Source organism: Chelonoidis abingdonii, chromosome 2, assembly GCF_003597395.2.
Source record: "Chelonoidis abingdonii isolate Lonesome George chromosome 2, CheloAbing_2.0, whole genome shotgun sequence".
Classification (NCBI taxonomy): Eukaryota; Metazoa; Chordata; order Testudines; family Testudinidae; genus Chelonoidis; species Chelonoidis abingdonii.
This window is the reverse complement of record NC_133770.1, coordinates 206,680,646-206,704,879: the sequence shown is the minus strand read 5'-3', so window position 1 is coordinate 206,704,879 and position 24,234 is coordinate 206,680,646. Positions and strand designations below refer to the sequence as shown.

The 24,234-nt window shown below is 44.1% G+C and overlaps 1 protein-coding gene across 1 annotated transcript in view; it reads left to right on the top strand.

Moving 5' to 3' along the window:
* CEP192 (centrosomal protein 192) overlaps nt 1-24,234 on the top strand; it is a 224,551-nt gene that overhangs the window by 20,267 nt on the left and 180,050 nt on the right. Inside the window, exons 10-13 of the mRNA XM_075062017.1 lie at nt 3,149-3,162; nt 5,116-5,193; nt 7,345-7,512; nt 16,110-16,235. Of these exons, the coding sequence (XP_074918118.1) occupies nt 3,149-3,162; nt 5,116-5,193; nt 7,345-7,512; nt 16,110-16,235 (386 nt within the window). The remainder of the gene's footprint in view (nt 1-3,148; nt 3,163-5,115; nt 5,194-7,344; nt 7,513-16,109; nt 16,236-24,234) is intronic.

The following is a 24,234-nucleotide window of genomic DNA, read 5'->3' as shown; positions in this document are numbered from 1 at the left end:
TTGGGGATAATGGAGGAGCTGAGGAAGAGGGAAGTAATTGCTAGGAGGGAGCCTGGGAGTGAACCTAGAGGGTGGTTGGGTGCGGATAGGAGAAGCAGGGAACTTTTTTCTGGGGGAGAAGGATTGTTAGGGAGTGGGGGAGTTTCCCCTATGCAACCCCTGCCTGACCTAGTCTCTTCCATCTAGCCAGGCACATTTGCCCCATCCCAATGTGTTCCTGCACCTCCCTCTCCCCATGTGTCTACGTACCCTCACTAAACCATCCTCCTCCCATGTGTTGCTGAACCCCCACCTCACACTCCCTATCTTTGTGCCTTTGCACCCATACACCCTGGCTTAGTGCTGTCACCCCACTAGCTGCTGTACCCCCACCCTAATCTGTGACCACCCAGCAGCCCTGTGTGCCCTGTCTTTCTGGTAACCCATGCCTCCTTACCTGGCCCCACAGGCAGGGTGCTGCGAGGAAAGCAGCCTCTCCGTGGCTGGCTGCTCTGGCCCAAAGCCGAATGCCGTCTTTTCTGGCACCACAGTGGCCCCTTGTCGTCGAAAAGTGTAATTGCAGCACATCCTGGGCAGAATGTATGCGGGAGCAGGGGGAGGAGGGCTTAATTCTCTGTGTGTGCAATGGGACAGAATTCCCCCAGGAGTAAAGTTGCTACTGGTGGACCCACTGCATCTTCTCATGCTACGGTGTGGGAGTGTGGCTATGCCCTATAGCAGGGGTGGGACAACTTTTTGGCCCAAGGGCCCCATCTGGATATGGAAATTGTATGGCAGGCCATGCATGCTCATTAAATTGGGGGTTGAGGTACAGGAGGGGTGAGGGCACGGGATGAGGGGTTGGGAGAGCAGGAGGGTGCTCTGGGCTGGGACGGATTTGAAGGGGCAGGAGTGGGATCAGGGCAGGGGCAGGAGGTTAGGGTGCGGGAGGGGGCCAGGAATGCAGGCTCGGGGTGGTGCTTACCTCTAGCAGCTCCTAGAAGCAGTGGTATGTCCCTGCTCTGGTTTTTCCACGAAGGCACATCCAGGCAGCTCTGCGCACTGCCCTGTCCATAAGTGCTGTCCCTACAGCTCCCATTGGCAGCAGTTCTTGGTCAACGTGAGCTGTGAGAGTGGTGCTTGGGGTGGGGGCAGCATGTGGAGCCCCCTTTCTGCCCCTGTGCATAGGAGCTAGAGGAGGGACATGCTGCTGCTTCCAGGAACTGTACAGAGCAGGGCAGCTCGAGGGCTGGATTAAGATGTCTGGAGGGCCGGATGTAGTTTGCCCACTTCTGGCCTATACTGTGTAAGAGCAGAAGGGGTGAGTGTGAGTAAGGTGGTCGATAGTGGAAACTGTGCTTTCCCAAAACTATAGTAACTTCCAGGACTGAGCTTTTTTCTCTGTTGTCCTAAATAGTATTTTGCTTGCTCTTTGTACATAATGCTGCTCCTTATATTCATTGCACCTTCTCTTCTCAGTTCCCTTAGTGTTGCTTAATTTTTGATGAGTTTTGTATTATTTAGTCCTAAAAATATAATCAGGTTACTAATCTAGTCCAAGAATCACTTTCCCGTGCTACACAGAAAGCTGGCTGCTCGTAGGTGCTGGTTCTTGTTTTCAGGTAAGAGAAATTAAAGTGGAAGGAGGGAGAAATGAAATGTTGACCAAAAGTAAACCATGAGGTTTATTTTCTTAAAAAAAAAAAAAAAGACAAAACACATGGAACTAAGACAAATAAAAATATGGTAAGTACTTTTGAAATACTATTTTCCTATGTAATTGCTGTAGCAGCCAGACAAATGTTACGTGCTTATAAAGAGGGGGGCAAAAATGTCAGGGAGTGGAAAACTAGAGCCAAAACGTCCTTGAAAAAAATTGATCTAGTAACATAGGGCATGCATTATGAAAAAGTTGGGGGAACCACTCGATTAATAGCATCTAACTACCTATCAGCGCCTAGATTTATTCTAGTATAGATTCTCAACCTGCTCCAGACTGTAACTCCAACAAGAACCTTTGAGATTATACTCCCTTCTAGCTCTCAAGAAAAGAAAAGGAAGGTGGATGGGACATCCCATGCTCCCAGTCCAGTTTTGAAAATATGTTCTTGTATCTTTGTACTATTACTGCCCAGTTCTGGAGGGAATGCCAGGCTTACAATTGTACAGTTATGTTGCCCATTAAAGTGTGTAGCCTATGGAAGATAAGCTCTAACTCAGGGGTAGGCAACCTATGGCACGTGTGCCAAAGATGGCACGCGAGCTGATTTTGAGTGGCACTCACACTGCCCGGGTCCTGGCCACCGGTCCAATAGGCTCTGCATTTTAATTTAATTTTAAATAAAGCTTCTTAAACATTTTAAAAACCTTATTTACTTTATATATAACAATAGTTTAGTTATATATTATAGACATAGTAAGAGAGCTTCTAAAAACATTAAAACGTATTACTGGCACGTGAAACTTTAGATTAGAGTGAATAAATGAAGATGGCACACCATTTCTGAAATGTTGCCGACCCCTGCTCTAACTACAGTACTACAACAAAAACATAAATTAGTCATGGCAAAATAGGTGCTCAGAGGAAACTACAAAACAGAATTCAAAACCTAACATGAATTTTTCCTTTAAAATATAACTTTGGGAAGAGAAAAACCTTAATGTAAAACAGGAACTCTAAAGGAAAGACTGCTACTAGCATTTTTTGTCAAAAAATGCTAACCTGTTGACTAATGTATTGTGCTTTTGGGATTCACTACCTATGTATGGTATTCACTGAACTAATAGCAATTTTTAATTATCTTGGGTATTTTTTAGAGCTTCTACTATTTTAGTTAGACACTTGTGCAAAAGTCATCTTATTTTCCTACCTAGCTGAGGAAGTACTGCTATTGGGTATCTTCCATTAACAATACCCCAGTCACAATTTTTCCTCAAAAGAAGTTGTACTATTTTTAGCTCTCCAGCATATGAGTTACTTTATCCAATGAATAATGTATGTTAGAAATATCTCCTGTAAAAGTCTGGGATGCTTAATATCTGTATTTTGATAGTTGGTAAATGTGTATGTGCATACAATACATACAATAAGATATTTGAAACATTTACCCCATAACTTTTTTTACTATTAATTAAATTTTAATGTTAATGCAAAATAAACTTACTGCAGGTTCAGGGTCTCAGGTAAGATGTTTTTGCATGCTTGTTCTATGCATACTGTTGAATTGTGTGTAGAAATTTTGTTGTTTTGGCTTTTAGATCACGATCAGGTATGCAGGTTGGCCATCTGCAATGTGTGTTAATTCTGGATTGTCTAGTGATTCACACGGTATCTATGGCATCCCAAAACAGCTATTTCACACGACTGGGTCACTAATACAAGCAGGTGCAGCTAGATAGCTCTAGAAGTGTATTTAATCGAGTACCATGTGTCATAACAACTGCTCCCAGCAGGAACGCAGAAGCTGTAGATAGGACAACCTGACTTATGCTTTACACGCTGGGCTCTCAGAGAACACAGAAAGGGTAGGGCCCCTGCTTGACCTCAGCCTCACATTGCTTCTCAGGAGCCCTTGAGAGGGGTGGGCATGCTCTGCAGTCATGTGGTCTCAGCTCTGCTCAGGACTGGGCAGCAAAAGCGTCTTACTGAAAGTCAGCTAGAGCTTAGCTTGCACCTTAGCCTATCAGCTCCCTGACTTGCTCTTGAGCATTGGCCTGCTAAACCCAAGGTTGTGAGTTCAGTTCTTGAGGGGCCCATTTAGAGATCTGCGGCAAAAAGCTGTCTGGGGCTTGGTCTTGGTTTGAGCAAGCGGTTCGACTAGATGATCTCCTGAGGTCCTTTCCAAGCCTGATAGTCTATGATGTTATGAACATTGCTGTAGCTGTCCCCTCTACCCATTAGAAAAGCGCTGTGCGCTCAGGTCGCATCCTCCCCATCCCCGATAGGGGCTGGGTTGGTGTCACTCACAGCAGCTGAGGGCGGGGCTTAGTTACATCATGCTTCTCTTCCCCCAATCAGAAACGTAGTCTAGGCTTTTTTTTTTTTAATCTGAGCTGCCCGGTGCCAATTGCCAGCTCCCGCTTTTTTTTTTCGGTTCCTTTGGCCCAACCCCGGGACCAGCACGGGCAGCTTTGCGCGGCGAATGGGGCGCCCCCGGAAGGGAGAAAAAGAGTCGCAGGGCCTGGTGGGACCATCCGCGCGTACGTCCGCGCGCCCTGGGGGGAGGGTCTCGCGCTACAGCCGCGGGCGGCCCTGGGCGTCTCGCGCACAAATCCGGTGGAGCGGCTGTAGCGCCCGCTTTCTGCTCCGGGGCTGGTGAGCGAACGCGCGAGCGCGGCGCCTGCGGAGGGAAGCTGAGCGACGGTTTGAAGTTGTGGCGGTTGGGTGGCCGGGCTGCTCGTGTCTCGGTTCTGTCAGGGCGGGGAGGTACCGGTGTCGGGTCCCGGCTGCTGCTTTTCCTTCTCGCCGTGTGGGCTCCCCCGCCCCAGGCGCACGCGGCAGGGTCGGTCGGTTAGGTGTGTGGGGGCTGTAGGTACGGGGGGAGTAGGGCTCACTCTCTGCCCCGCTCCCCCTTCTGTCTGAGGGAAGCTGATTCCTGGACCCTGCGAGTGAACAGTATCCCCGCATGGCGGCTCCTGCCCCAGCTCCCCGCGACTCCCGTGTCCCCGCCCGCTGCCTGGGGCCGTCTCTGGGGCTGGGGGTGTGTTGGAAGGCCGGACTTTGATGTAGCCTGTGGTTGACTATTGAATGGGCAAAGTGATGCGAGTTAACCCAGGAAAGGGCATCCTTATTCCGGAGTGAGCGTGTCCACACTCGGAGCGGAACTGGTGTGAGCCCACTGGGGTCATTGGGTTGTGCAGACGAGCCCTCGCTCTAACTGGTTCCTTGCTCCATAACTTGTGCTGTCCCCTGTGCGGGGAGTCAGTAAGGCCAAGGGGTGTGAAACCTGCTCCTTGTGGTGCCTCTGAGATCTCCTGCTGTGGACCAGATAGGAGGGAGGAGTGTGTTGTGGGAGAGCTGCATTTGTAGGTGCCCATTGCTGGAGTCATCCTGGACGTTCGCCTCTGATTCAGTAGGTTTAATGACGTTTAATGAGGGTGATGCTTTACATGTTTTTTTTTTTTGTTTGTTTTTAGAATCCTTCGGGTGCTTGAGGCCTGTAGAAACAGAGGAGGATGCTGTCTGCTGCTAGCAACTTTACAAGCTAAATACAGGTCAGGCACCTGAGGGCTCTAACCTGTAGGAGTTAATGTTTTGTTTTTGGGGTTTTTTTTTTTTTTTTTTTAAATGTCTTGCTCAAAAGACTTTAAGGAAGAAGTTTAAATAAGTTTGTAGATATAGTTGTGGTTACGTCAGTAAAGAATATGGCCAGTGTATTGTCTAGCTTTTTTTAAATCCGAAACAAACAGGGAGCGGCAACAAGTTACTTAAGTTGTTGTAAATGCAGTTGATTTGCTGTTATATTCAGATATTGCTGAATCAGGATGAGTTCTGCTTTCAAACAGTTTCTTCTGTGGTACCTGTCACAGTCTAGTACAGTGGTCCCCAACCTTTTTTGTCTGATGGGTGCTGGATGACGAGCCACCAAGGACTATGGCCGGCTGACAAGCAAACATCTGCTGAAATGCTGCAGAGAAGGTTCAATGTCAAGAGGCGTCGCCGCCAAAATGCGGCTCATTTTTGGAGGCATTTTGATGGCAACGCCTCTTGATGCTGCTTTTCAGAGGCATTTCAGCGGATGCTTATCCGCTGGCCAGTATGCGGGCGCAGATAGATGCCCCAGTGGGCGCCATGGTGCCTGCAGGCACCGTGTTAGAGACCACTGGTCTAGTAAATTAGCTTTCAGTTGCTGTTGGCATTTTGAGATTATCCTACTTAGAAAGTCCAAGCTGACTTCTTCTTGTCCCACCATGCTGCATTTTGGTAGTAGTAACAGCGAACTTTAGTGGCTTCCCAGTTAAACTTCAGTACCTGTTCCAGTGCCAAAATGTGATCCTGTTGGATGAATGTTATGTAAGGTAAGAAAATAACTGGGGCTGATTTTGTAGCTTTAACTGAGTACACAACTCAAGATGTGTTCTGTGCACCTTGAAAAAATCGCTAGTCTTACAATCTTTTATTGATTTTTTTTTTAAAGACTTTATTAATATGATGTTAAAGATCTTCGATTGAGTGCACTGAACAGTGAAGAGTATAGAAGCACAACGAAACTAGCTTTTTACTTTGAGTACTCTAAATGTTTTATTTTAGTGGATGTGAATTTTTGAAAATTTTTTAATTTGAGTTGAATCTCCCAAACGCTTACTTGATAAAGCACCCTTTAAATAACATACCTGAAACTTTAAAGTGAATGTTTTCTGCTCCCTTGTTGAAATCTTAAGAGGACCTTTTCTACATAGGTGACATTGACTATAAAAAGTAATAATGAAACTGATTATATTCAAAGCTGTCAAAGGCATGTTTTCACTAGCATTCTGTAACTCCTTTCAGTTCTGACAATGTTGTGTATTAACTACAGTAGGTATAAAATTTAAAAATGACTTTTTAAAAACAATGGTTTTATTTGGACTTGGAAGCACATTGGCTTGAAGACTAACAAATGGATTAAGTGTCAATTGCTTTTTTTGGTGAAGCTTGGTCTAGCCAAAGGAAGCATACCATCAGGTTTCTTAGACTTTTCTGATTTTACTTTGGGTGAGTGTTAGTACCATTCTGGACTTAACCACTGATTTAAAGAATACATCTTTTGCCATACATGCAATATTTTAGCCAACTGTATACCTATGCTAGTGTTGTTTTTTTTTTTTTAATATATGAAGAGTACTGTTGCTGTTGGTAGTCAGCAAAACCACCTTTAAACCTTGTGTGTCCTGGTGACTTTAGGGAAATCTAGCACTGCTTCAGCTCCATTGGTGCTAGTAATAGTGTAATCTGGTCACTATGATTTTGTTGTTTAACTTTGTGATTTAGATCATATTTTGGAGTAACACTGCCAACTGGGTTAGTTTAAGCTAATGTTGTTAAAGTAACTACTGTTAGTAGTGCCGGTGAAGCTTCAGTGCTAGTACAGAGGAGGTAGATGACTCTAAAACTAGCTTTTTTAGGCTATGGATAATTAAGAACTGTAGTACATCATTAAGAATCAAGACTACTTTTGTGAAAGTTGTATAACTGGACTTAGAGTCCTTCCATCCTGGTCTGTGAAAATAAAATCTTCTTAAATCTGCAGCATGAAGAATCTGGCTGTGTTGCTTTCAATGGAAGTTTACATGACTTTAGTGACAATTCTTTGAGTATCATCTTGTTTGTTATGCTGAACTGACTTATTCCAATTAATTTTTAAACACTGTGCTATTGTATGGCAGGATGGAAGATTTCAGAAATATTGCGGATGAGACGTTTCCAAGCTTTTTGACTAACTCACTGAACAGTAATACCAATGGGATTTTGGAGAATGTCACCATTTCATCAAACCTAGGCTTACCTGTTGCGGCTTCAACTGTTGCCAGGAATAAAACAGGTTGTGACAACAGGTAAGACTGTCCTCCTAATAGTCTTTCATAACCTAAAATACACTTGTGTTATGGGGAAGGGTAGAGGTGTCTGATCTCCTCTAGAAGGATTCCTTGCATACTGTCTGCTCAGAAAGCTGAAATTGGTTTTTTGGTTGCTTCTGTAACATGATGTGAATTCGTGAAGTGCTGAAAAATATCAGTGTGTTGCTGAATGAACTTCTGATTGTTGCTACAAAAATCTTTTATTGGACCAACTTCTGATGTAAAAGAGACAAGCTTTAAAGCTACACAGAGCTCTTCTTGGGTCTGGGAAAGGTATTCAGAGTGTCAAGTGGGCAGTTAACACCTCTGCAGCCATAGGACAAAAAAAAAAAGGGGGGCGGGAGAGGCTTTAAAGTTACAGATTGTTGAAATAATAAGCCTTACATCTGGTGTCTTTAAGACCAATATTAATAGTCTCTAGCAAAGTTATGAATTTAAGCTCCTTAACTTGTCCTTTGAAGATGTTGTGTACCTTTCCCAGATTTAAGAGCTCTTTGTATCCCAAAAGCTTGTCTCTTTCACAACAGAAGAGGTAATATCTTTTATAGAACCGACATCTGCCATGTAGCAGTGTTACTTCCTGAATATTGGAAGCACAACACAGCATGCTATAAAATAAGGCATTTTGTCAAATAAAGCTTAAGTTGTCGTGCTTCATTACAAAATGTCAACTTGGTTTTTAGACTGGAATTTTAAATGTATACCGAGTTAACATCCTTTAACCTGAACAGGTTTCAGAGTAGCTGCTGTGTTAGTCTTTTTGAAGTGATAACTGAGATGACCCATAGAAGATGTGAGGATACTTAACATGGGGAAATAGATTCAATTGGTGTAATGGCCCAACCATTTAACCTGAACAGTAATCTAACTCTGGAGCATCCAGTATTGCTTGTACGTAAGGTCAATAGTTATTAATTTTAGTAATTATTCAGAGAAGAATGGTTCTGTAGTACTTTTCTTGAAACCAGAAAGATTAATGATGTACAATTAACGTACAGTAGTTTGAGCCGATACTATAGTGGGAAAACAATTAGGAAATACTTAAGCTACTGTTGTATTTTTGGTCACAATTTATTTTTTGTTCAAGGTGACTTTTTTACACTATACTGACTTGGGTCAAACAAATTTTGATACCAAAAATAAAACCTGTATAGTAGTGAGTAAAGCATATGATCCATCCTTAAAATTTAACGAAATGATACATAGTATCTGTTGCCTCCTCTATGGATGCAACATGTCAGACTGAGTTTGGGATCATTGGGCATTACCGCTTCCAGGACAGTAAGATGCAGAGTTCACAGAAATATTGTTGTGTAGTTTTTCCATAATTCTCTTGTTCAGGAGTCTGTGTTGGCCTAGAATATTGTTCTCCAGCCCAGTCTTGTTTGGCTCTTGGTTTCTGGCACCATCTGTTTTTTTTTAACCTGTGGGTTTATCTGAGATGTCAGACATTTGAACTACATTACATTGCTCGTAACTATATGTGATAGCTTATGGACAGAGTGCAAGTTCCTGTAGTATATTAACCCATTCCACCAGCTATTGCTTGGCTGTGTAGCTGGCCATAATGATGGAGTATAAGAATTGCTAGTCTAGTGACTGAGAATTATCTGTAACTGGTTAACTGACTCCTATACTAGCCAGACATCTAGCTTTACTCAAGAAAGTTGTTTGAAAACACTTGTCCCACTTTTGTTTTCTCCTCTCTAAACTGCCAGAGTTGGTCAGAGTTGCTTATAGTGAAAAGTTCTTTGGTGAACGTTACCAGCCAATAAAAGTCTAATAAAAGTATTTTTTTTAATTTAAATTTATAAAATGCAAAAATACAAACTGAAAGGCTACACAACATAAATTATGGATGGACTTGTGTTTTCATTTAATAGTTGTTTTTCTTGCCAAACAAGTACTCAGAGAAAATCAGAGCAGCCATTTAGCCTGATGAACCCCTGACCAAGCTGGGAATAAAGATGAAACTAGGTACTTTGCCATCCCTTTTTATGTGGGATTAGATTCTTACAATCCTTTTGTGTTGCTAAAGTAGTATTTACTCTATAAGAAACAGAATGCAACTTGACATACATCATGCTTAAAATTATTTTTTTATATAGAGTTATTGAGTACCTTCTTCATCAATGTAAGCAGAAAATATTTAAATATTTTTGCACCACCAACATTGGCTGTTGTCCTGTCTCTAGTCTTGTTTCTGCTTTCCTCTCCACACTGCACCTAGGCTTCAGTAGTTTGACAGCACACTGTTGATAACTCATGCTGCCTCTCTACTCTGCCATGATATTTAAGCCATGCTAGAACAGAGCTCTTAAGATGAGAAAGGGAAACTGTTGTCCCACAGAATGCTGTGTATCTTAAAATCCATAACTAGAGCAGTAAGAACTAATGGAAACCGACCTAATGGAGCAAGGAAGGGATGCTATAAGTCCTGAATACTGTTTGCTGATGATCCAGTTGAACACCACAGAAATCCAGTTTGAGGAACAAAAGATGGAGAATGCTTTATCAGATTGGGATAATGGGAAAAAGTGTTTCATGCACTTCATAAATACTTCCGAAGAATGAGAGGAAACAAACATTTAGAACTGAATTAGACAAAACTGTGGTGACTGGTAAGAATCTTGAAACTAAATTTTACAGCTTTCAAATGAGTGATTAGCCAAAAAAAAAAAAAAGTTTAATCAAGGATGACGAGCCTTCAGGCTGACATAACTGCAGTCTCTCACAGAACTTTCCCAGTGTAGTAGCTTCCTCATAATGACACCTTTGCATTTGGAAGGTTAGGCTCTTACAACCTGGAACTGCCAAATCAAGCCACTGAGCTAAAGGCTTGCCAAAAATAACTTCTTGAGGTTATGTAGGTCATATCAGCCTACCTATATTCATCTTTTTGTGCAAATAACTCACGTACATAGCAGCATACAATAACTCTTCTCTTAAAGTCATCCTGGTTAATGTTTCGTTGTCAATTAGGGAACATGCTCATTTAAGAGCAACCCATTGCAGCTAGCTGATGGAGGCTTAGAACTAGGGTGGATCAGCAGCTCCCCATCAGCTCCCTGCTCCCTTAAGTTTCCTGTGCTGCAGCCACCCAGCAGGCAATCAATCAGCAGTTCAGCTGTTCCTACCCCCACTGCCATGTGCTGCTCCTGTCCTCTGCCTTGGAGCTCCTCCCAGAGACTCCTGCTTGGTGTGCGGGGCAGGGGGAGAAAGAAGGTGGGGAGCTAATGTCAGGGTGTCCCCCTCCCCCCTGCTCCTGTACGCCGCTTATCCCTTCTCCATATAAAGCAGGGAGGGGACACGGACAGAGAGAGACAGAGCTTGGGGCAGCAGCAGCAGCTGGTGTCTCAACTTCCTGATCCACTTAAAAATACAATGCACTTAAGAGTGGGTCAACTTACTTAGGGCTTGGCTACACTTGGAAATGTGCAGCGATGGAAGTTACGGCTGTGGTCGTACAGCTGTGTAGGAACAGCACTGCAGTGTGGCCACACTGACAGCTACCAGCGCTGTAGTGTGGCCACATTTGCGGCATTTGCAGCGCTGTTGGGAGTGGTGCATTGTGGGTAGCTTATTCCACAGTGTTCAATGTGCTGCAACGGTGTTCAAAAGAGGGGGGTGGGGTGGAGTGGACAGGAGTGTGGGGGAGACAGAGGAGAGTGCATTTTTGAGCAGACACTGTGACAGCTCCCTGCCTTGCAAATTCTGGCCATTTCCTCCACCCTCTCTCAATCACTCTTAAATGCAAAAAGGCTTCGGACCAGATAGCAGCTTCTCTACGGACACCCTCTGGGCTGTTTCTTCCTCAGCAAACACTAGCAGCTGTTCTCAGCTCCCTGCCTTGCAAGTTCTAAGGACTGGAAGATACACAACAGTTACTCTAACATTTTAAAAGTTTTGACCCTTCCCCCCCGCCACCATTCACTAAATGCAAATATGCACTCTAATAGCCTTCAGACCACAATAACAGCTGCTCAACCGGATTCCCCTCTCCCTAAACCCAACAGCTCTGAAAATTCAAAGCAATAAACTGCCTCGACTCGCTTGCTGCTGGAGCAAAGAGCAGCTGTGTTTTTTTCAAGAGCTCAGCTGTTCAGTCCATTCTCCGGTTGTTGTGAAGGAAATTCTGGATACCTCTTAATACCCTGAGCCAAATAACAGTGCTGTTGGTGTCAATCTGAGTAGAGCAGTTTGCTGCATCACCAGCGCTGGAATCGCTACACCACCAATCAGACCAGGTGTACAGCCGGCGCTGACAACCAGGGAGTTGCAACCGGCTGACTTGGGCTTTGTACCGTGTGTACATAGAGTGGGTTGCAGTGGGCTGTAACCGCCCTTCACACACCAGCGCTCGCAACTCTCCAGTGTAAGCCAAGGCCCTGGAAGGGGAATGTGAGTCTGTTCCTCTCTCTCTCTCCCTTCCACAACAAGGTGTTGTATGTCTCTGTCTGCTATGCTGTCTCCCCTTACTGTCAATAAGTTAGATAGTTAAGGTAAGGGTTAAGTTTCTTTTACCTGGAAAGGGTAACCAACACACTGACCAAGAGACGCAATAGAGAACTGGATTGTTTAAAGTCAGGGGCGGGAATTTGTATACTCGGGGCTAGTTTTCGTTTTCTCGGTATTGAGTAACACAGTTTCCTTCTAATCTACTCTTATTCAAAGTTTTACTAAAAGTCTGTAAGTAAAGGAAGCAAAGTAAATTCGGCTATGAAGAGCTTTGTGTTTGTATGTCACGATGTGGGATTGCTTGTGTTTCTTTGCTTCGCTCGGTGGTGAGGGACAAGCTTTCTCCTAACTCCATCTTTAGTCTCAAGTTTCTCTAAACATCTGTGAGTACACACGGAAGGCAAAGTAATTCGGCTATGATGACCTTTGTGTGTATTGACATTGTATGTTGAATCTGTTGGACTGGTTTAATCGGGCTCTTTTTAAATCAGACTGTTTTATTCATATTTTCTTATAAGGCAAGAGCCTGTATTGAGTTTCTTAATGCAAGATTGTTGTTTTATATTTTCTTTCTTTTTTTCTATAAAAGTTTTCTTTTTAAACCTTTGGTGGAAGTTTTCTTTTCCTAGTGAGGCAGAGGGGGGAGGGGAAAAGCCAAACTCTGTGTCTCACTTCTATTGTACTAAGGGGCGGAAGGCCTGCAGACAAAGGGAGGGGGAATTCTTGTGTGAAGCTGACTAGGTGAATGCCTAGCCTCGGGGAAGCTAGATTGCCTCTCCGGTTGTTATTCAAGGAGTGAAGTATAGCATGTGCACCGGCCTAACCAGGAGGGGGAAGCTGGGAAGAGGAGAGAGAGAGACCCAGGGTCTGGGGGGTCCCCCCAGGAAGGGTTGGGGACCAGCAGAGAGGAAAGGGGGTCAGGCCCTATACATTCGCGTACCTGGTGGCAGCGAGAATATCCAAGCTGGTAGTGAGCTTGGGGGAGTTTCAGGTAAGCACCCAGGTCTTGGACGCTAAAGTCCAGATCTGGGACAGGAGGCTATTACCACACCTTCCTCCTGTTCATGTTACCTTGATGAGAGGCTACATTAACAATGTGTTAACCCTTGAGGGCTCAGCCGAGTATTAATTCATCATTTAGCAGCAAGGCATTCCCTGCAAAATATCCCTCCCTCTTCCACCCTCTAACTTCACCACCTCAGCCAAGCTTCACAAGCATCACAGCTGTTAACAGTATTAAATTGTTTGTTTAAAACGTATACTGCGTGTATATCTATATAATATATAGTTTTTTTTTGTCTGGTGAAAAAAATTTCACTGGAACCTACCCTCCCACCCCCATTTACATTAATTCTTATGGGGAAATTGGATTCGCTTAACCTCGTTTCGCTTAAAGTTGCATTTTTCAGACATAACTACGATGTTAAGCGAGGAGTTACTGTATTCCCCAGAGTCACACTTAGTCTACTTCCGTGGAGCTTGTCAGATGGCTGTATATAGGGATTGCTGACTTCTTTACAGAAGAAAGTAAAGAATGAGATTTGCTGGCCAGAAGTTGGTGGAAAGAAAGGAATTGTACTCAGACACCAGATGAGTCTTGTCCTTGATCAGGGCCCGGTTATTCCCTGAGCTAGGCGTGCTCAACTTCCATTCGCTTCAGTGGGAGCTATATGCATGGAAATAACAAGATGAGCAGGCCTCACAGGTATTAAGTGCATGAATAGTGTACAGAATCAGGAGAAAGAGAAGGAGAGAGCCTCTGAAATACCACCCCTCTGTTCCACCAAGGAAAAAGAGAGATTTTTAATCCATTCACTGTTCTTGAAAGATGAAATCTAGTGGTCACAAATGGGTTTGGAGAAACAAGGAACTCGCACCCTCCCTTGGAGCAGCTCTGCTCTCACAAGTCCCCTAAATATAAATAGCCATTAGCAAGAAATGAGTCGTGTCCTCTGTCATCTAAATCTCATCCTCCAAGATCATTTTCCATTTCAAATGAGAGAAATCAAATCAGCCACCTCAAATAGTGAGATGGCAACACTTAATTATTTCAGAATTGATTTTCATTAATAAAGTTCAAATGATTCTAGTAGGCACTTTAAAGTACAAAGGGCATGTCACAGGAACAGGATGAACTGTCTGATGAAGGGGTTTTAGACCATGAAAGCTTATGCTCAAATAAATTTGTTAGTCTCTAGTACTCCTGTTTTTTTTGCTGATATAGACTAACACGGCTACCGCTCTAAGAGTTTGAGTGCATCCCGCAGATGACAGGCTGTGGTAATTCAGCCTCCCAGTCCCAGACCTGGACCTTAGCGTCCAAAGCCTGGTCCTGTCCCAAACCTGGACCTTAGCGTCCAAAGTTTGGGGGCTTACCTGAAACTCCCCCAAGCTCACTACCAGCTTGGATATTCTCGCTGCCACCAGATCAGGAATTAATCTATGGGGCCTGATCCCCCCTTTCCTCCCTCTGGTGTCCCCAACCCTCCCTTGGTGGGACACCCAGATTCCCAATCCCTTGGATGCTAAAAGCAGGGACAATAACCCCTTCCCCCTCCTTCTCAGGCTTGCCTCGCGGCTAACCTGGGTGAAGGAAGAAACCAGCTTTTCTGCTTCCCTCAGGACAATGGAGATGCAAAATACCCACAGCTGGGCTCTGCCACCCCCCTTGCTCCAGGAACGAGGAAAAACTGTAACCACCAGAGAACAGAGAGAATTCTTCGTCTCTTTCCCCGTAGTCTGCTCTTTCCCTGGACCCAAATAGGAAAATAGCCCACAGCCTGGCTTTTCCCTTTGCCTCCCTAGGAAAAGAACTTTCACAAGGTTTAACAAGAAAACTTTATAGAAAAAAAGAAAGAAAATATAAAACAATCATCTTGCATTAAGAAACTCAATACAGGCTCTTGCTTATAAGAAAATATAAAGAAACAGTCTGATTTAAAAGATAGCCCAATTAAACCAGCACAACAAATTAACATACAGGTAAATACACCCCAAAGACCATCATAGCTGAATTACTTTGCGGTTCCTGGGTACTTACAGATGTTTAGAAGAAGTATTAGGAGAGAATTAGAAGAAGACTTGTTTCCTCATAGCTAAGAAAACAACAAAGACCCCGAGTATACAAATTCCCGCCCCTGACTTTAAACAATCCAGTTCTCTGATTGGTCCTCTGGTCAGGTGTTCGGTTACCCTTTTCAGGTAAAAGAAACTTAACCCTTACCTTACCTATCTATTTATGACACAGGCCTGCTGTGTTGCACTGTGTGGTTCCACACACTCTTAAACTGTATCTGTGCTTTCCAGACCCATGGTTCCCAACATTTAGTGACACAGGCTCAATTTGTTTTGGCATCTGTAAGAGTTTCCCTTTGAGAGCATGTGACTCTATATGTTTGTCGTGACACAGAAACAACTTCTTCAAAGCATTATTCATTCCTCAAAGGTACAAAGGACATGGAGCAAAGAGTTAAAAACCCAAAACAATAAAATGCTTACACTCATGGGTCTGTCTTGCACCTTCAACTTTCCTTTCCTGTTCACAGCATCTGTCTTCCTGTCTTTGTATAGCTCCTTGCCAGCTTGTTGGCTTTCACTGATACCCTAAGAAGTTTCTGGCCACTTGCTGAATCCTTCCTTCCTTTTCTAGGTTCTTTGAGGTTTTTGATCTCAGGGTCAGTCTTGGGAAGAATAAACCATTCTAGCTTGGAAAGCGCCAGACAGGAGGGTTGCCAATTGATAACTCACCTCTTCACCTCCATTGTTTCCTCAAGAAGCCGCACCTTTGCCTTGCCTTGTTTCTGGTGTTTTCCCCCTCTTTACAGCCTCCTTTGATTTACCTTTGGCATTCAGGCAGCTTAATATCAAACAGGTAACCTGAAGAACATGTGATATTTATAAAGGAGAAAAAAAACTATACGGCTCCCTCATTCACCACCTAACATATACTTGCAAAACCAGATATACTAATTAAAAATCAGTTTTCAGTTATTCAGGATCATCTACTTAGAATAGATGAGGTATGCATGCTTGTCAGGTTTATTTTTATCAGCTCTTTCAAGAATTGAAAAGATGCAAATTTGAACAGTTAAAATTATTGGTTTTTTCCCCAACAGGCTTTCTGATATTCAAGCTTCTTATCTAGAAGAAGGGAGATTTTCACTGCCATCAGCATCTTCTCATAGTGGTCAGTCTGCTTTGGAGCCAAGGGGGAAGTTAGCTCTCAGCTTTCAGGGTGACTTGTAAGTGATATTGCTGTTTAATCCTCTTGAAAAAGATTGGAAAAATTACTTATAGCAAATTCTGTTAAAATTGTACATATCAATGACTTTATTCTGAATTGTTTTTTCTTTATGAAATAAGTGTATTGGCTGCAGTTAAATGCTTAATTTTCTCCTACCTACACCTCTACCTTGATATAATGCTGTCCTCGGGATCCAAAAATCTTACCGTGTTATAGGTGAAACAGCGTTATATCGAGCTTGCTTTGATCCACCGGAATGTGCAGCCCCGCCTCCCCGGAGCACTGCTTTGCCATGTTGTATCTGAATTCGTGTTATATCGGGTCGCGTTATATTGAGGTAGAGGTAGTGGCAATACAACTCATAGAGTTTTTTTCATGATTCATTAAAATTTGTTGCTTAAATCCAAGATCTGAGGAATATATTTGCTTTAAAAGGAATGTCTGAAGACAGTGAAGTTATTAGAGCTTAATTCTAGTTCAGTGGTTCTTTAATTTTTTTTCATTTGCTGGATAACTTCATAAAACTGAGGAGTTTCTTGTTCTCCTTATTAATTGTGCCCATTTCAAAACAGTTTTTCCTCTGGAGATTTCCTTCATTATAGTTTGTGCAAATATTTCAATTAATTCTCTATGGTCTTGCTACAGGATTCTATAGGCTTTCTAGGTAGAGCTCCAGTGCTATGCATGTGAGGTTCGTAGAGTAGTTTGTGAATTGGTAATCACAATTAACTCATAAGTGCAGGCAAATATAACTTTTACAGGTTTTCAAACTGTGTGAAGTGACTTCAGAAGAAATAGCTTATGAATATCTTGTCTAACAGTCAATATTCTTCAGAACATGAAGTGGGAAATCACTGCTTCTTGGAATCTTAACAAGAACTAAAATGGGTTGTGAGCAGATTATGAAAGCCTCAGGAGCAACTCCATGGTTGAGATGGAGTTTTTCCACTTAAAGCAGGGATTCAACCTCTTAAGTATGAAGTGTGTAATTTTGAAGAGACTACATAATTTACTTTGAATACAGAATACATTTTTTGAGAATTCCAAGTAAATCTCTTATTTAGTTTAAGAAATAAAATTAAAAATAGGCCTCTTGAAAAATTTGGTATCCTGTATCTGACCTCTTTTTGCTCCTAATAATTGCAGTAACAGAATAATATAAATGCTATAGCAGCACAGCTGTAATGTACACACTTTTCACAGCAATGCAAGAGGTTTTTCCATCACTATAATTAATCCACTCCTCCAACAGGTGGTAGCTAGGTGGGCTTTACTATCTCTGACAGACATGAAAAATTCACATCTCTGAGCAATAGAGCTAGGTCAACCTAAATTTTAGGTGTAGACCAGGCATGAATGCTCTAAAATCCATATGGTTACTCAGATTGCCTTGAAATTTGGTGTGTCTCATGGGGAGGTAGGGGTTGATTAATGACCCAAATTTGGGGCTATTTGATCAAGGGGTTCCTGAGACACAGCCTCCTGGAGCGAGGGAGGGGGGGAAGCACCTAGCTTTTCTTTAAAGTTGACATATTTTGGCAACTCATGTATACACAGGGATCACACCAGGGTCTCAGTTGCTCGAGAGTTACCCCACCACTAGCTCTTTGAGGGAAATCAGATTGAAATATTGTTAGCAAGAGAGTTTGGTCCCTCAGTCCTAAAGCTCTTGCCCCATATATGGGGGGAATTTCCCTTCCAGGGGTATCTGATCACCTCTCCTTATCTTACATGTGGCAAGATTTGTAGAGGCTCCTGCCCATCTATAGGGGTCTGACCTCCTGCCCCCTCGCATGAGCTGGCAACTGGGGCCTTAGCTGCCATATGTGCCTAGGTCAGGGGAAGCCCTGCCATCTGGGTGTGAAGCAGAGAACTGGCATAAGTACCAAGAACACTGCTGACAGAGGCAACGAGTTGAAAATGGCATACTTGATCCATATCACAGGCTCTCCAGCACTGGTGAGGAGGGGATGCGAACACTCACTGACATGAATAGGACACTTCACACATATTAGGACTGTTGTTTCAAGTGTATCCATCTCCATCCGATGGTCTCACTCAGCTGAGAGAATCTTATTGAGATGAATGGGCCACTTGACACCACTCAGAGCTTCTTATATTTTCAGGATTATCCTTTGCTGGGGAATCTGCACACAGCAAAGCAGTTACTAATGATTGATTTTAATATGTTATGGCTAAGGCCCTACTTAATTTGTGATATCGTGGAAATTACAGATCCTGCAATATTAAGCATCCACTACAGTTTTGTCAGCTGGGTTGCTGGTGACCCGAGTCGCGCTGCAGGACCTGGGCGTTAATGACTGTAATATAGTTGCAGCAAAATGTCTGGGTATCAAAAAAATAAATAAATAACAGGTATAACATAATACTTGAGTGTTTAAATTGTTCCAGCAAGTTTTTCTTAAACAAATACGTCTTCTCCGGCTTTTCCAAATTACTGCAATTACAGTAGAACCTCAGAATTATGAACACTTCGGGACAGTTCCTAACTCTGAAATGTTTGTAACTGAACAAAATGTTATGGTTGTTCTTTCAGAAGTTTACAACCAAACACTGACTTAATAGAGCTTTGAAACTTTACTATGCAGAAGAATAATGCTCATTTTAACTTTCTTAATTTAAACGAAACAGGCACAGAGACAGTTTCCTTACCATGTCAAATCTTTTTTTTTTTAAACTTTCCCTTTATTTTTTTTAGTTTATGTTTAACACAATGCTTTACTGTATCTGCTTTTTGGGGTGGGGTTGAGGGTCTCTGCTGCTGCTTGATTGCCTACTTCCAGTTCCAAATTAAGTGTGTGGTTGACTGGTCAGTTCATAACACTGGTATTTGTAAGTCTGAATTTCTACTGTAATAAATGTTACTTTGCCATGCTTCTCTGTGTCTTGTTCACAACTCAGCTGCAATTATTTGACAATTATCCCGCGATTCAGGTAGGGCCATAGTTATGGTGGAATGCCAGCTCTGCTACACTTAAGATTGTCCTTTATACAGAAAAAACTTTTCAATGTTTCTAAATATTCCAAAACTCCAAGATGAATCTGAGTTGTCTTGAAATTTTCTGTGCCTTTTGAAGATGCAGGGTATAGTTAGTGATGCTTTGGGATCATTTGCGCAAGAGCTTCCTGAGATGCAGGACACAACAAAAACTGTGTGGTGTTTTTTTGTTTTTGTTTTTGTTTTAAGTTCACAGATTTTCCAGACTTGCTTTGTGAATACCTGGCTTCTAAAATGCGAATTATTTAATGGGACAGGAACAGGAGGATGAGCTGGAAATGTCAGGGGGTGTGTGTGTGTAGTAGGGGTGTGTGTGAAGTAGGGGGAGGAGAGAGACCAGTCTTTCATATACTTAATTACTGTAACCACCAGGTAATAACTGTCCAGTTATTTATAGACCATGTCTGAGACTCCTCTTATTGGCTCTGTTAGCAGCTAGACTGCAATGGTTTTAAAGCAGGGGTCGGCAACCTTTCAGAAGCGGTGTGCCAAGTCTTCATTTATTCACTCTAATTTAAGGTTTCGCGTGCCGGTAATATCATTTTAATGTTTTTGTAGGAAGGTCTCTCTCTGTAAGTTCTATATATTAATAACTAAGCTGTGTTTGATTGGAAAATAAACAGGATTTTCAAAATGTTAAGAAGCTCAATTTAAAAGAATTAAATTGTTGATCTTACCCTGCCGGCCCACTTCAGCTGCAGCTGGTCTGGGGGTGTTCTGTTCACCTTAGGACCGGCAGAAGGCTGAGCGGGGCCTGCGGCCGGGAACCCCGGCTGGCAATGGGTCGTAGCCAGAACCCCAGACAGCAGTGGGCTGTGCGGGCTGGGGCCAGGACCCGAGAGGCTGAAGTCAGGGTAGGGGCTGGGTTATGTGAGGGAGTGTAGGTGTACGGCAGAGGGGGCACTCGGGTATGGGTGGGGGTGCCAGAGTCAGGGCTAGGGTTGTGGGTAGGGGGGATGAAGGAGGCAAGTAGGGCTGGGTATGTATGAGGGGAGGTACAGAGCTCAGGGCAAGGGCTGGGAGGTGCAGGTTATCAGGGCCATGAGGGCCGATGTGTTTTGTGTGTATTTGGGGTGGGGTTCAGGGCTCGGAGGGAGAAGTGTCTGGGTGACTACCCCCCTAAAATACTGCATTAACCCTGCTGCTCCTTTTCCCTATTGACTTACCCCCTCACCTGGACCGCCAACCCCTATCTCAGAGCAGCAACGCATCCTCCCTGTTTCTTGTCCCCAGAGCTGGACTCTACCTCCTACCTGTCCCCAGACTGCTGACCCTATCCACACCCCCATCCCAGCCAGACCCCTGGACCATGCCTATCCCAACCAGTCCTGTTTCCTGACAGGACCCACAGAACTCCCAAACTTGATACCAACCCCCCCCAGCTTCCTTGTCCCCTGACCACCGCCCTCCAGAGACCCCACAACCTTAACTCCCCCCAGGAGCCTCCTTGCTCCTGGTCCCCTGACTGCCTGACCCCTATTCACCCCCTGCCCCCTCACAAACCTGGGACCCCATCCCCATCCAACCCCCTCACCTCTAAGCGCCCCGACCCGCCACCCGCCCCACCATCCAACCCACCCTGCTCCCTGCCTCCACCCCTTATCCAACCCCCCCAGCCCTGGACTCCTTACCATGAGGCTCCACACAGAGCTACATACGCTGCTCTGCGGGAGCACATAGCCCCGCCTCTCCGGTTGAGTGGCGAGCGTGTCTGCCTCCTCGCGGAGCCAAACGCTGCCCCGCGGGAGCGCGCAGCCCCGACACCCAGAGTGCTGCACGTGGAGGCAGGGCTCCAGGGGAGGGGATAAGGTTGGGGAGGGGCCGGCAGCTTGCTGTGCTCGGCCCCGTGTTCCAGTCCGGGAGCGCGGACCCCGCGACTTGCCGTGCCGGGAGAGTGGGGCCATTTGCCCACCCAGTGCGCACGGCTATGCTTCCGCTCCCTGCCCCCGCGGGGGAAGTGGAGGGCAGAGGAAAGCGCGCTGGGCTGGGCAGGATTTTTAGTGGCACGCTGGAGTCCCGGCAGGCTCCAGCATGCCATTAAAAATTGGCTCGTGTGCCGTCTTTGGCACACGTGCCATAGGTTGCCGACCCCTGTTTTAAAACAAGACCATTATCTACATTTCAGTACAACAGAGTATACAGAGGTAGGGGATACACTTAGGAAGCACATAACAGGGTGGCCTACTGTAGAGAACAATCAAAGAAACTTGGGCTCTATTCTTGGCTCTGCTGCTGTGCTTCTGGGTAACTTTGGCTAAGTCACTTAACCGTTCTGTGCCTCAGTTTTCCCATCTCTATAAGGGGAAAGTTTCCCTTTTTTGAGATTTACTACTGATAGACTGCATAGTAAGAACTAGATATTATCATTATTTGGTCACAGGACCATCTGAACTGCACACCTAGATTATAACTGCCTAGATGACCACCAGCTACTGCCAGTAATACTACTTTGGTTTTTTTTGTTTTTTTGAAATAACCATACCGTGTTAATTCACCAGCATGGTGGCCTGGTGATGGCTCATTCCCTTCCAGAACATCAAATTCAGCAAGACTCAAAAGTTGTGAAAACCAGACAATACAAAGTTAACGTATGCTCCTAGAGAACTTTAACTGTGCCTTCTTTTGATTAATGTCCTAGTATGTCTAACACATTCTTGCTCTCTGCCTTTGCTCTCTCCTGAGCAGGAGCTCCTTGCACTCATACACTTAGCCTCCTCCCTGCAGACATACACATCTATTACATTTTACAGTTCCATTAATCCCTCTTCCAACCCCTTCAACCTTGTCGACACAATGCCATCAAACACTGACCTAGTATTGAACCTTCACTTAACTAAGACCACACTCATTTCCCATCTAACTATGGACAATCCCCAGGGCAAGAAGACCACTATGCCCTGTCACTGACAGAGCCTACACACTGCACAATTAAATGAGTCATACTTCGTCTCCCATGGTACACATGCTCTTATTTTCTTTGATCACACACGGGTAAGGGAGATGGGCACTCTCTCCTCCAGAGGGCTACAACCTCCCATCACTTCAGGTCAGCTTTCAAGCTGCTCTATTTTATTCCTCCACTATTCAATGCAGCTGCACCTACCTAACACAGTGAATGCAGCTGGATTGCATGCATATGATTCCCAGGGCTATTGCTAGTTCCAGGGGGACACAGTTAAGGGTACCTGGGCATGTTCTGTAATTCTGTATTTCCTGGTTTTCACAAGTTTATTTTACTGAACTCTGCAAAGAGCACAAGCTATCACCAGTCAACTTTAACTTGGCATTCACAAAGGTTTTTGCCATTTCATAAAAACTTGTTCAAATCTTGTGCACAGGTTACGTTTGAGTAGTTTTCAACAAGGTTTTAATGGTCATTTTCTATCCCCACCCCCCCCCCCCCCCCACGCATAATTTTTCAGTAAAAAACTTAACTCTGCTCTTTAGTGACACCGTGCCAAAACATATGATGATGATGATGATTAAATCATTTTAGTGTTTGGACTTGAAATAGATGAAGTAGGTTTTTAAAGCCAAAGTAGATATCAACATTTTTTGATTCATGGTATCATGATACATCAGAATTAAACCTTTGGCTGAAAGAAAAAAGACCATTAATCCTTATAAAGAAGAAAAAATCAAATGTATCCTGTGCATAGGATTTTAGTGAGTTTTAAGTGTATATGGGAAGCTTGAAGAACCTGTGATGGGGTGGAGTTTTGGGTGCCCTAATTACATTTTCATATATGTTTGAATTTCTTTTAAGTTTCCTGATTTTGTAGTGGTTGCTTTGTGATAATTACAACATCCTGTTTATGTAGCATAGCATAAATTATTAACTCTCCAACTTTCACTCCATTTTAGCAATGTTTGGCTGAGACTATTAATAGTACTTTAAATAAAGTCACAAACATAAGTGTGGTGTAAACAGAGTTGTACCAATTTAACTAAACTTATATGTTAAGCTAGTTCAGAATCTTGCATTGGCTTCTATTGGTTTAGCTCCCGTTGATTCAGAGTTAAACTGCTGTAAGTCAGGCTCACGCTGGTAGAAGGATTTGCACTAGTTGAAAATCTGTTTTAGTTAATCCTGGTGCAACTTCTATATGTAGAGAAGGTCACACATTGATACAATTTTCAGTTGCATCGTAAATACAGTTAATTGCCTAGGAAGTACCTCAAATAGGCTTTTCTACACTGACAAAAATAATGCCTATAATGTTTCGTCAGTACAACAGGTGTAGTGCCATTGCTGGTAGACATAGCGGAAGCAATAGCATAGGTGGGTATCGTATATGTACCAACTCATTTTATAATCTTGCCCAAAGTATTGTTAAATACAACTGTGGTAAAAATGATAAAGACCAATCTGTTCTACAGCTACTACCATTTACTCCTTGGGGGATCCTGCGTGACTGTGTGCCCGCAGAATGTGCCCTCCTCCCTTGCAGAATTACTGTGTTTCTGTGCAGAAAATGGCAGGGAACCAAAGGGAAGCTGTGTGGGTGGGGGGAAGGAGAAGGATGACCACGAGCAGTTTTTTTTGGGGGCGGGATTGCTCCCCCTAACAGACATGAGGCATGGGGGAGGGCACACAGGGTTATGTGCCGCTGGCCTCCCCCCCATTTCTGCAAGTGCAGAGCTGCACAGCTGAGGGAGGCTGTGTCTGGGTTCTGCAGCTGAACGCCGCCTCCTGAGTCCTAGTGCCAGTCTTGCTCCCCTTCTGTGTGCTGGGAGCCTTCCTGGTTTCTGTGCAAAAGTGGGTGCCCGCAGTGGAGCTGGGTGAGGAGAAATGAGGCAAGAGGCAGTGAGGAAGGAAGTGGGGTGGAACAGGGCATGGAGAGGAGAATGTGGGAGTGAAGGTGGATGATGGAGACAAAAGGGGAATGACGGGCCCTCCGAGCACCCCACACCAAGACCCCTATCCCACTGATCCCCAAGCAGCTGCCCCTGGACTCCCACCCCTCAAGACCCACTT